This window comes from Arachis ipaensis, chromosome B9, assembly GCF_059453495.1.
Source record: "Arachis ipaensis isolate K30076 ecotype BB chromosome B9, ASM5945349v1, whole genome shotgun sequence".
NCBI lineage: Eukaryota > Viridiplantae > Streptophyta > Magnoliopsida > Fabales > Fabaceae > Arachis > Arachis ipaensis.
Window position 1 is genome coordinate 138,024,632 of NC_142444.1, and position 12,808 is coordinate 138,037,439.

Sequence of the window (12,808 nt, forward strand, 5' to 3'; positions counted from 1 at the left end):
AAAGAATTTATCTTATTTTGTCATCCCCAACAACGGAAGAAGGTATAATGTTATCTTCACATAGGGAGAAAGTCAAATAAGAACTAGCTAATCTCAATCCAAAAGTCCTAATCAATTTACTAATTGAATTAGTAAAAGATTAGCATTAATGAAAACAATATTAGCTAACAACTCTAGATCACCAATCTAAATTGGGTATTCATGAGTCAAGATTGCCTAATTTCTCTTTCCAAGCCAAGAATGCTAAAAAATCTACTCTAACATCTAACCAAGTATTTTGTTAAACACTTAGAAGGCATAAAAGGAAAGCATGGTAAATTACAAGGAAAGATAAAATCAAACAACTACCAATTGCAAGGAAACAATAATAACAACTCAAATCAACAATAAAAGAATATCAAACATCAATTGCATTAAAGGAAATCCAAATCTAACATGAGCATTCATAAACATAACAGGAGGCATAAAAGAAAAATTAACACTACAAACTAAGAGAATGAAGGAGTAGAAACAAAAAATTGTAAAGGAAACAAGATGAAAACAACAATTGAACCCTAGATCTAAGATGCAATCACCCTAAGAACCATAATTCTAGAGAGAAGAGGGAGCTTCTCTTTCTAGAAAACTAACCTACATGATGCTATGCTACAACTAAGTGCTCCCCCTTTGCCCATGCTTCAATTCTGCATGAAATAGCCTCAGAAATGAGTTGGATTTAGGCCTTGGCAGCTCAGAAATCGCCCCCAGGGTTTTCACTTTAATGAGGTCACGTGCGATCTGTGACGCGTACACATGGGTCATGCGTACGCATCGCCTGGCGACTTCATGTCTACGCGTGCGCGTCTGTCACGTGTGCGTGTATGCACTCCAAATCCTTGTGTTTCCATGAGTTCTCTACTTTGCATGCTTTTCTCTTCATTTCTTTGATCCATTCCTGGCCTTTTCAACCTGAATTCATTAACAAACACATCAAGGCATCTAGTGAAATCAAAGATGAATTAAAATTACTAATTTAAGGGCCTAAAAAGCATGTTTTTTACACTTACGCATAAATTCAAGGAGAATTACAAAATCATGCTATTTCATTGAATAAATGTGAGAAAAGGTGATAAAATCCCCCAAATTAAGCATAAGATAAACCACAAAATTGGGGTTTATCATATAGGTGCAAGGTGTTGTACTATTGCTAGTAGGCAAGTTTAACTCTTTGTCTTAGCTATATATTTTTTCCTTTGCTTTCTGCTTCATTATTGTGCTTGTTCAAGTATGTTTGATTGAAGACGCCATTATGTTGCCCCATATGATTATACTCGCTTTTTGTTCTTTAAATTTATTATTATTGTTATTGTTATTATTATTATTTAGTCAAGGCCTCACAAGAAACTAACCTTGCATTGCATTTTACTTTGTGCAAATAATGGATGATCATGAATGTCATCAAGCATAGGTGCAATACTTATTGAAGCATCATAAATCTCTGATGATTGATCTATAACTCCAAAGAAGTATAGCATTTAACCAAATCGAACAAACAAGAACAATCAATTAGCATATTTGAGACAAAAAGAATAATTCATATTAACTCTTACCAAAATTTGAGACTACATATTTTCTTATAATAGAACATGATATAATGGTAAATAAACTTGTTGTAGGAGACTGATTTAACTGCATGCTGCAAAGTAAGATAAAAAACATATGCAAAATCTATGATAACATGCATAACTAATTTAGGAAAAGGAAAAAAATATAAAATATATCTAAAAAAATAACATAGAATCAGTTACTGTGAGAAGTGTGAGTTTCCTAAGTTGAAAAAGAAACCAAGAATAAATAGAAGAAATTATTAAGCAAAAGATAAGATGTTTTAATTTAGCAAAGAGCATTAGATTACTTAACATATCCTCATCTTGTGAGCTAATAAAGAAAAAAACTAACTCACCTATTGTCTGTTGTAATTTTGCTACCCATTTTAAAATACTCATACTGTTCAATCGTGCAGTAGCATAATAATTAGACATAATTTAAAGTGATCACAAAGTATAGAATTACACATATTGAAACAAAGAAGGAAATGTATATCTCTTTGTGGATATAACAACTAAATGATACAACATGCTCTTCTGGAGTTCCTGCCTCTAGAAAAGAAGAGGAAGAGAGTTATCACTACTGAAAAGAGAGGAAACCAACCATATGTTTACCCTTATATATAAAATAAATCACTTTGTCTACAAATTTTTTATTGTCGTATCTATTTCAAAAAATAACCTACATAAGGCTAAAAACCTATGGAGTAAAGTCAAAGAAGACCTATGAAAGCAATCATAATGAATAGTTAGCTAGGCACAAGGCAATTTAATTTCAAAGATAGATGATCTATGACAACAATCCTGAATACGCAAACCTTTTCTGAATCATTTAGAAGTTGAAATAGCAAATCCTAAACAAAAAACAAAAAGAAGGCAGCAACAACCAATTAAAAAAATAATAACAAAGATGTGCATCAACATAAAAAAGGACCTGATACTTGAAGTTTATTTTGGAAAAAAGAAATGATCATAAAAGCAAATCCACATCTAGCAACAGCAGAGAAATTAATACTGACAACTCTACATAACCACTTCTGAGCACTGATTAAAAATCCTAATAAAGGAGACAGAAGATACAGCCTACTATACAATCTACATCAACAAACATCAAGAAATCCCCAAGCAATCAACAATAAAAAAAATAAAGAATAAAGAAATAAACAGATACAGAAGTTGAAAATAAATAAATGTGGGCAATAAATAAGAAAAACAGTTACCCTAATATAGACTTCATCCTAAATTTCACAACAACCAACCACTACAAAATTCAAAGGCTATTCATTTAGTCATATCTGATGACATAACGGGTATGACATTCTCATTCTCATTCAAGAGGACTGTACACTACTCATATATACTTATCTCAATTCATGTGATATATTATCATTTTTAAATAAATGAAATGACCTTTAGCCCATCATCTGATTTAGCTCTTTCACTTTAAAAAAAGAAAATTGCCTTCCAAGCCATAAAATTTATCCAACTATATTTAATCTCTAATCTTTAAGTGGGAGTAACATATACAAAATCTATTTTTAATAGCATCAGGTTGTTTTTCACTGAATTATTTTTAATGTTTGAGTGGGTTATAAATGTTAGTCATAAACCGATTTAAAAGCAATTATGTCTACTAATTTATGAAAAAGGCTGCATTGAAATATTAATTGGCTTTGGGTATTTACTTTTAAGTATTCATTGTCTTTGCTATTTTATCTTAATATTTTGATTGCATTCTTTTCATGTTGGATGGGAGTTTTAGTTTAGTTTAATCATTTGTTTGGTTACATTGAAATCATAAATGTCTTTCTTTTTCGTTTTAGGTTTTTCTATAGATTCATCTCTCTAATAAGTGTACAACGACTCTAGTTTGTGTAAAAGGTCTGGAAATATGCCTAGGAGACCACAGTACATTGTATCCCCGATGCCATCACTGATGCCAAAAGTCAGCATATCAATGCTGAGATGCCCAAAAAAAATATATCATTTCGTCCACTACGGATTGAAACATGACTAGCTCTGTCAACTCAGAATGATGCCGGTGAAGCTTCTGCACATCACACAGAGACTGAACATGTTGCTGAGGCTGCCCAAATATCTTCGGAGGATGAAGATTATGATCCCGAGGCCGATGTGGTTGAGTTATGGGATGATTACGTTGACGACTTATATGCTGAAGTAGACGTTGTACGTCGTAACAATCCCAACGGTTGGAAGGATACAGATTATTAGAGTGTTGATGTTGTCAGTAAAATTTTTTCCTCGTATTTTGATTATTTTATTATAATTGGATCACTTTAGTATTCTATGTAATTTTTGGGCAACAATAACACAAAACCTTGTTATTTATTCTTTAGAGGATGGCATCACAAAAAGGATGAATTTGAGTGTCAAGGAGACTATAATACTTTCTCCTGGTAGACATATCATAATGGAGTTTAATGCATAGTTGCAATCAATCAGTCAGGCAACTGGCTTATAAAGTGGATTTTTAAGGAGTTTGGGTGCTGACTTTCAGCATTTTTCCATTAATGAAGAAAGTTGGAAGACATTGGACGTTGCTCTAAAGGAACATGTATACGACACAGTTAAGATATAATCTTAAATTTGATAGCTTCATATGTAATTTAAAATATGATGTATGACCTTATTTTTTTCCTTATGTTCATATTCATCACATTATATCTCAAATTTGTAGTAGACCTTTCAATATGAGGAGGATGACAACAAAAAAATAAAATGAGAAATGATTCAAAGGATAGGAAAAATCTAGACGAAAACAAGAAATAATTTATTTCATAAGTTTTATGATGACAGAGAGAATTTAGAAGAAAATGCTAAGCGTAAACCATCAGAAATAAATGCATAGTAGCGAAAATGGTTCCTTCAATATCGTTTGAAGGACTATACGAAGGTAATGAACATTGAATTGGTATTCCATTTAGTGTTGCAATTTTAAACATTTTGAATACATGAATAAAATGATTGATTGACTGTGACAGAATCAAAAACCCAAAACACCAATCTATTATGTTTCTAAACCTTTAAAAAAAATAGGGCACTATTAAGGAGTCATTAAGTTCTAAAATTCATTGCATGATCAATTGTATTTGTATCTTTATTTATAGAAAAAAGTGTAGGCAAAATGCTCTAAATCGGTCGAAGCAACTTTATACACATACTGGGGGTTCGAAGATATTGGCAAGGTGAAAGGATGAAGAGGTAATGATGTGTCTATTATCTTTCATATATTTTTCGTGTTTTGTGATATTTATTTGTTACATATATGATTGTGAAAATATTTAATGTGGTTATAGGAGAAAGCACAGCAAAGACGCATTGGTAGAGGAGAGGTATGGACTATGGCTCATAAAAAAAGGATGGCTCGTATATGAATGATGATGCACGTGTTGTTGAAGTAAGTATTGGTTTATAATTATTTATAGCTCTTGCTGTATTCTGATACGTAAAAAATTTAATTTCACGTATAACTACCGGCAAGTATACCGGGTCGCATCAAGTAATAAAACTCACCGGAGTGAGGTCGATCCCACGGAGATTGGTGGATTAAGCAACTTTAGTTAAATGGTATCCTAGTTAAGCAGACATTGTTTTAATTTCATGAGATTTGAATGCTTGAAAGAAATTGCAAGGAATTAAATGACACCAAACTTAAACCTTGCTTGTCCTCAAGCAAGAAAAGAACTATGCAAAAAGATTTTTTTTAATTAGAAAGGGTTGAGGAATAGCTTGTAATGCCTTGGTGAGTGAAGTGATTAAGTGACAGTGGGGTGAACTCTGAATTATATGCTCATGCAAGGATTCCAGTGCTTATTAGTCCCTACATTTTGGAAGTCTTATGTGTTAGGACTTTCATTCAAATGATATCATGGAAATCTCTCTATAGGTAATCACCTTGAAGCAGTCTTATAGTTTTTGTGTCTTGGCCTTGACTCTAAGTGTCATGTCTCAAAGTGGCTCTTTAGATAAGCTTTCAATCAATACTCCCAAACCAGTTGGTTTTAAGGTATTAGGTGTTGAAGCACCCCTTAGGATTTACTTGCTCAAGCCTCTCTCTTTGACACAATTCTACCACCAGCATTTAACTAGGATAACAACTCTTTGAGTTCTTATTTCTTTCTTTTTCTTCCTAGTAATTGATGCTCAGAGCCTTTTGCCATGTTCTTTTGTTTTCTTTTGATGCTTCTTGGATCAAAAGATGTTTGAGAATCTCCACAATACTTCTTTGAACTCTATTTCCTGCCTATGAGCTCCCATGCAGGTTTTCACAAACATGCAACCTCAATATACAATCATACAACTAGAACCACCACTTCTCTTAACCTTTTGCTTGCCTCAAAACAAATTTTTGACTCCTCAATCATTCTTTTCAAAGAAATGTTCTCTGTTTTCAATTTATGGATCTTGAGTGTAAGCAGATTTTCAAGTGTATGGTGCTATGATGTATTTAGCATCTTAGTTATTGAACTTTTAAAGAGATTATGCTAAGCAGACAAGCAGGGGTGCAATATTGCTTTCAATCATAACAATTTTAAATAAAAGACAATCACTTAACAATACAACCTTTTGGAGTTCACTTGCTTTACTCCTTATCATCATCATTGTTGGTCTTTACATCCTTCTTTGCCTCTTTGGTTGATGATGCTTAATCCTTCCAAAAATTGAAGTGACTGCCTACAATGAATTTTGAAAGTTGCTTGTCCCCAAGCACTTGAAAGATGGTTAGCATGCAGGTATGCTTATGAATTTTTGAACTACAAGTGGTGTCTAGACACCAAACTTAGTTCCTTGCTTACTTCTATATGCCAAATAGAGTGCATCTTTCATGCCTATATACTACCTCATGTGCTTTAATCCTATGAAGAAATAAAGTGCAGAACTAAAAGGTAAACAAATGAAATGCAGGCTTAGTCAATTTCTATGATTGTTTGGAATTTGTGATTATTCATAATTGTCTCAAGGGTTACTTTGTTTTCCATGAATGTTGGTGGAACACCAAACTTAGTACCATGTATTCACCCTTAATATTTTTCTTTGTTGATACAATCACATTGGTATGGAACACCAAACTTAATTCCTTGCAATATATAGAAGTTGAACTAACCATTTATTCTGAGAAGGGTATGAAAAAGTAGTTACCTAAGGTTGGGTTGCCTCCCAACAAGCGCTCTTTTATCGTCATTAGCTTGACGGTTGTCCCTCTTTAGGGAGGAGGATGATCATAGTGCCTTAATCTTTCCCCTCTCACCGTGAGCTTTCTTCCAGTATCCTTCTTGATGACTTCCACATGTTCAAGTGAGAGGATTTTATTCACTGTGTAATATCCAGAAAAGTGTGGAGATGTTTCCATTGGTTGGTAAGTTAGCATCACTTTATCCCCTGGTGAGAAACCTTCAGTGGAGATTTTCTTGTTTCTCCATCCTCTTGGCACTTTCTTCTTGGGACTCTTTTCTTTTTCAGAAGGTAATTCAAGTTTTGAGACCTCAATTTTTGGAATGTCCTTGCCGAGAATCTCAAATGCAGACTTTGGTTGTAGCTTCTCCTCTATTCTTTGAGCTTGTTGCAACACTTCTACCTCTTCCTTTCCTTTCCAGCATGAACTTAAGTGCATTGGGAGTGTCTCATTAGGTGCCTCTTTCAAGTTTAGATCTATGGAATCAATCTTCATACACTCTTCCTCTTGGGTGGAATCTTGCAAATTCTTGAAGACATGGAATACTATATGCTCTTCATGCACCCTTAGCATCAATTCTCCTTTTTCAACATCTATCAATGCCCTGGCAGTAGCTAAGAAAGGTCTCCCTAGGATAATAGGAGTGTTTTCATCTTCCTCTATGTCTAAGATGACGAAGTCAGCTGGGAGGAAAAATTTGTCCACCTTTACCAATACATTCTCCGCAACCCCAAGTGCTTGCTGAATAGATTTGTCCGCCATTTGAAGGGCTATTTTTCTGGGTTTCAATTCATGAATCTGAAGCTTCCTCATCAAAGATAGAGGCATTAGATTTATGCTTGCACCAAGGTCACAAAATGCTCTCTCAATCATCATGTTACCTATGGTGCAGGGGATATGAAAGCTCCCTGGGTCCTTCCTCTTTCTTGGCAATCCTTTCTGGATGATGGCACTACACTCCCTGGTCATTACAACCATTTGTCCCTCCTTCAAGGATCTTTTCTTTGTCAACAATTCCTTCATGAACTTTGCAAATAATGGCATTTGTTCAAGTACTTCTATGAAGGGGATGTTGATGTGCAGTGTCTTGAATATCTCCAGGAATTTGGAGTATTGCTTCTCTTTGTTCTCTCCCTTGAGCCTTTGAGGGTATGGGATCATTGGTTGGTATGCTTTCATTGCCTCCTTCTTAGCTAACTTCTCACTTTGTGTGGAAGTTTCTTGCTCCTGCTTTTGCTCCTTTACCTCTCCTTTTAGGCCTTCTTTGTTGTGCTCTTCCTGAGTGATGGCTTCTGTTTCAACCTTCTTCCCACTTCTCAATGTGATTGCTTTACACTCCTCCCACTTTATGGCTTTTCCTGTGTCTCTTGGGTTGGGGATTGTATCACTTGGGAGAACATTGGTTGGCCGTTCAGCTTGTTTGGCCAATTGTCCCAATTGTCGTTCAAGGTTCTTCATGGTGGTTTCATGTCTCTCTTATCCTTTAATCAAAGTCTCTTGCCCCTTGGCTAAACATTGAGTGGTCTGGGCAAGTGACTGTGTGTTTTGGGTAAGGGCTTGCAAGGCTGCTTCAAGACTTGAGATCCTAGTTTCATGATGATCAATTGGTGGTATGATAGGGTGTGATTGTTGTTGCTGGAAGTTGTTTAGGGCATTGAGGTGGGCATTTTGTGAGTTGAATAGTGGTGTGGAAAAGTTATTTTGGTGACTTTGTGAATTATTGTGGGGTGGTTGATATGTGTTTTGTGGTTTCTTGTATTGGTTAGTGTTGTTAGATGAATAATTTTGGTTGTTTGTGTTGCGGGAGTGGTTGGAGTTGTTGTTCTTTTGCCACTGATTTTGATTCTCACCCCACTTCAGGTTGGGGTGATTCCTCCAGGATGAGTTGTATGTGTCACCATGGAATTCATTCTGAGAAGAATTTGAAGCATTCTGCATGTATTGAACTTGTTCTTGTTGCTGCTCAACATTTCCTACTTCACCGTGGCCCCATTCAATTGAAGGTTGACTTGTTGTGCTCACTGAAGCTACTTGGAGGCCATCTATTCTCTTCGCCATTATTTCCATTTGCTGTTGGATCTGTTGGTGCATCAATTTGTTCTGTGCCAATATAGCATCAACACCTTCAAGCTCCATCACACCTTTCTTTGGGGTTGAGTTATGATGCCTCTCTGATGAGTAGTAGTATTGATTGTTTGCAACAATCTCAATGAGGTCTTGAGCCTCCTCAGCAGTCTTCATCATATTGAGTGATCCTCCTGATGAGTAGCCTAATCCTTTCCTTGCTTCCAAAGTCAAGCCTTCATAGAAGTTTTGGAGTTTGACCCAATCACTAAACATGTCAGGCGGACATCTTCTCATTAAAGCCTTGTATCTTTCCCAGGCTTCATACAATGGTTCCCCTTCCATTTTCCTGAAAGTTTGGACCTCTGTCTTCAACTTAATGATCTTTTGAGGTGGGTAGAACTTGGCTAAAAACTTGCTCACAAGATCATTCCAATTGTTGATGCTTTCTTTGGGAAATATCTCTAACCATTGAGTTGCCTTATCCCTCAAAGAGAATGGGAATAACAGCAACTTGTAAATGTCTGGGTGCACTCCATTTGTCTTAACCGTATCACATATCCTCAAAAAAATAGACAAGTGTTGATTAGGATCTTCAAGAGGCCCCCTCCATAGGAGCAATTGTTCTGTACCAAAGTGATGAGTTGGGGTTTTAACTCAAAATTATTGGCATGGACATTTGGGGTGACGATGCTGCTCCTGCTCCCACAATGTCTTAGATCAGGGATGGTGTATGAGGCCAACACCCTTCTAGGTGGTCCATTGTTGTTAGCAACGCCTTCAGGGGGTTATGCAAATTGCCCTCCATGACTTGGTCTTCTCCTTCTGAATCCTCTTCACCAATTACCCCTTTTCCTCTTGCTTCTCTTCTTAACCTTCGGAGGGTTCTCTCATCCTCAGGATCAAAAGAAGTAGATACTCCTCTCCTTGCCTCTGACATACAACACACACAAACCAACAACACAAGTAAAGCACTCTATTGCTAGAGTGAAGTTAAAGTTAGTGAAACAAAATATCAAACAGTTAGTGGGCCTTAACAAAGAAAAGAAAAATGCTTAATCTAGACTACCATTCACTTAATCATTGTTAATCTTTTCCAATCCCCGACAACGGTGCCAAAAACTTGATACGTAAAAAATTTAATTTCACGTATAACTACCGGCAAGTATACCGGGTCGCATCAAGTAATAAAACTCACCGGAGTGAGGTCGATCCCACGGAGATTGGTGGATTAAGCAACTTTAGTTAAATGGTATTCTAGTTAAGCAGACATTGTTTTAATTTCATGAGATTTGAATGCTTGAAAGAAATTGCAAGGAATTAAATAACCAGAAATTTAAAGAACTGAAGTAATGAAGGTAAATTAAATGACTGAAAGTAAATAATGGAAACTTAGATTGCAAGAAACTTAAATGACATAAACAGTAAATTGCAAGAAAGTAGAGTGATGAATTGTAGAGAGCAGAGAAGTAAATTATAAGTAATTAAAACAGAATCTAAATAGCAGGAATGTTAAATTGCTTGAATGAAAAAAGGGAATTGGGTAATGGGTATTCAAAATAACTAAAGAACAAAAGAAATGAGAATTAATGATGGGAGAGATCATTAGGGATCAGAGATGCAAATTCTCATGAATTGATGTTGATCAATTCCTTCTCAATCATGGGTATAGATCCATGGCATATTGTAAGTAATTGAGTTCCAATCTCTTGGTAACTCAATTTCTCTCAACACAACCAATTGCCACTCTCGTGATCTAATTGTTCATGAGAAGAGATAAAGCTCAATTTGCTAATCCTTCATGCCACATAACTTCCAGGATCTCAACTAAGGGTGGTTACATCTCACATACCAACCCAAAGTGTATTAATCAAGGAAACCATGAGAGGATGAACTCTAAACTGAATTATGTAGCTCCTTTCTCAAGTTCACCACACAATTCATATAGATTCAATCCCTCTCTCGATGGTGATTGAATCTGTGAAGAACAAGAGTTTCCTCTTAGATGAACCACTTGAATTAAGAAGGAAAAGAAAAATTATCAACCCATTCAAGTGAGCAGAGCTCCTCCCCCTAATGAAAATGGGGTTTAGTGAATCATTGCTCTAAATTCAACAACAATTGCAAGAATGAAAATTTAACTAAGTGTAGAGAAGAATGATGAATGGAGAAGAATGAAGAAGATCCGTTAAACTGAAATTCAAAGTTGCAAGAAAAAAAAACAAAATAGAAGACAGGTGAGAAAAAGTAAAAATGCTAGTGTTATAGTAAAAATGTCTAAGTGTAAAAGTCCCCCTAAAGTACAAACTCCTTCTCTATTTATACTAGTCCTAAGAGCCCTTAGAGAGATCCTCAATTGGGTTAGCAATGTGGGCTTTATCCTTGTTGAATTCGCTGCTCCTTGGAGTGCAGTTGCTGGCCTTTGTGAGGAACAGAGGAAGCAGAGCAAGTTGTCATCAATTCTGGCCCAGTGAGGGGCGTTATTGGCAAACACGCCAGTGTTGTAGCACGTTGGCAACGTGCTTTTGGATTTTCTGGGCTGGGGCTTAGTGAGAACGTTGCTAACTTGATTTGCAAGTTGGCAACGTGCTCTTGTGCTCCTTGGAGGTTCAAGCCCTTTGTTCCTTGTTCTTGGGGCATAAAGATGACCATGATTTGGCTTCAATTTTGTGCTCCACCATAGACTATTATATATGGTTAGAAAGCTCTGAATGTCAGCTTTCCAACGCAACTAGAAGCACTCAAATTGGATCTCTGTAGCTCAAGTTATTCTTGTTTGAAGGAGACAGGGTCAGGCTGCCAAAATCGCACACGTTTTTGGTGAAAACGCCTTTGTTCTTCCAAGGTGCCAACGCCTTCAGATTCTGAAGCTCGAAATGAAGCCAGCTTTTGAAGCTTCAAACGAATGTCAAACCCATACTATGATATATCATTGGAAAGCTCTGGATGTCTACTTTCCAATGCCGTTGATAGTGCATCATTTGAAGCTCTACAACTCAAGATATACTCCATGGAAGAGGGTAAGTTCCGGCTGCCAGGGTTGCCAGCGTTTTTGGCAAACACTCCTTCTTCCAGCACGTTGGCAGCGTGCTCGAACCTCTTTTTGCCATTTATGCTTCCTTGGATGTCAACTCCTTATTCTTGTTTTTGGGGCCTAAAGATGACTCTGATTTGAGCTTCAGTTTCATGCTTCACTATAGACTATTATATATCGTTGGAAAGCTCTGAATGTCAGCTTTCTAACACAACTGAAAGCATGTCAATTGAATTTCTGTAGCCCAAGTTATGCTCCATTGAAGAAGGTAAGGTCAGGCTGTCCAGCTCACCAGCGTTTTTGGCAAACACTCCTTTGTTCTTTCAAGTTGCCAACGTGGGTTACTTCATTCCAAGGTTGCCTAGCTGCTGGCATTGTTGATGAACATGCCCTTATAACTCCAAGTTAGCAACGTGCTAACTTCATCCTCCTTGTCAAGCTTCCTAGCGTTGTCATTGAACACGCCTTCGGAACTCAACGTTGGCAACGTGCTCAAGCTATCATCCATGGCTATCTCCTTCCCGAACCAAGCTTTCTTGTTGCGTTTCTTGCCTGCATTGTCCTCAAACACGCCCCTCATCTCTAGGCTGGCAACGTGCTCGAAGCTTTGGAATTGCTCTCCAAGGTTGCTTGCTACATTGTCACTAAACATGCCTATAGAACTTGGCGTTGGCAACGTGCATGCTTCTTCCTATGGGGTGCTCCTGGCGTTGTTATGGAACACGCCCTTGTTCTTGGAGTTGGCAACATGCCACCCTTCCTCATGGCTCCATGCTTGCTGCCTTGAGTTGTTGCCAAACACGCCAGTAGTAACCCAAGTTAGCAACGTGCAAGTCCTCTGCTTCCTTACCAAGCTTGAAGTGTTCTCAAGCCTTCTTGTTTCATCACCTAACATAAACCAAAGAAACTTCCTCAATGTATTGCTATTCT

The 12,808-nt window shown here is 36.8% G+C and overlaps 1 protein-coding gene across 1 annotated transcript; it reads right to left on the bottom strand.

Moving 5' to 3' along the window:
* Positions 1-3,985: 3,985 nt before the first annotated feature.
* Positions 3,986-12,530, bottom strand: LOC148546513 (uncharacterized). Its single transcript, XM_088499236.1, has 6 exons — positions 12,269-12,530; positions 9,646-9,777; positions 8,631-9,470; positions 7,090-8,138; positions 4,099-4,149; positions 3,986-4,000 (listed from the first exon to the last, which is right to left on the bottom strand). The coding sequence occupies exons 1-6, from the start codon at positions 12,528-12,530 to the stop codon at positions 3,986-3,988; spliced, it is 2,349 nt and encodes a 782-aa protein (XP_088355362.1).
* Positions 12,531-12,808: the final 278 nt, after the last annotated feature.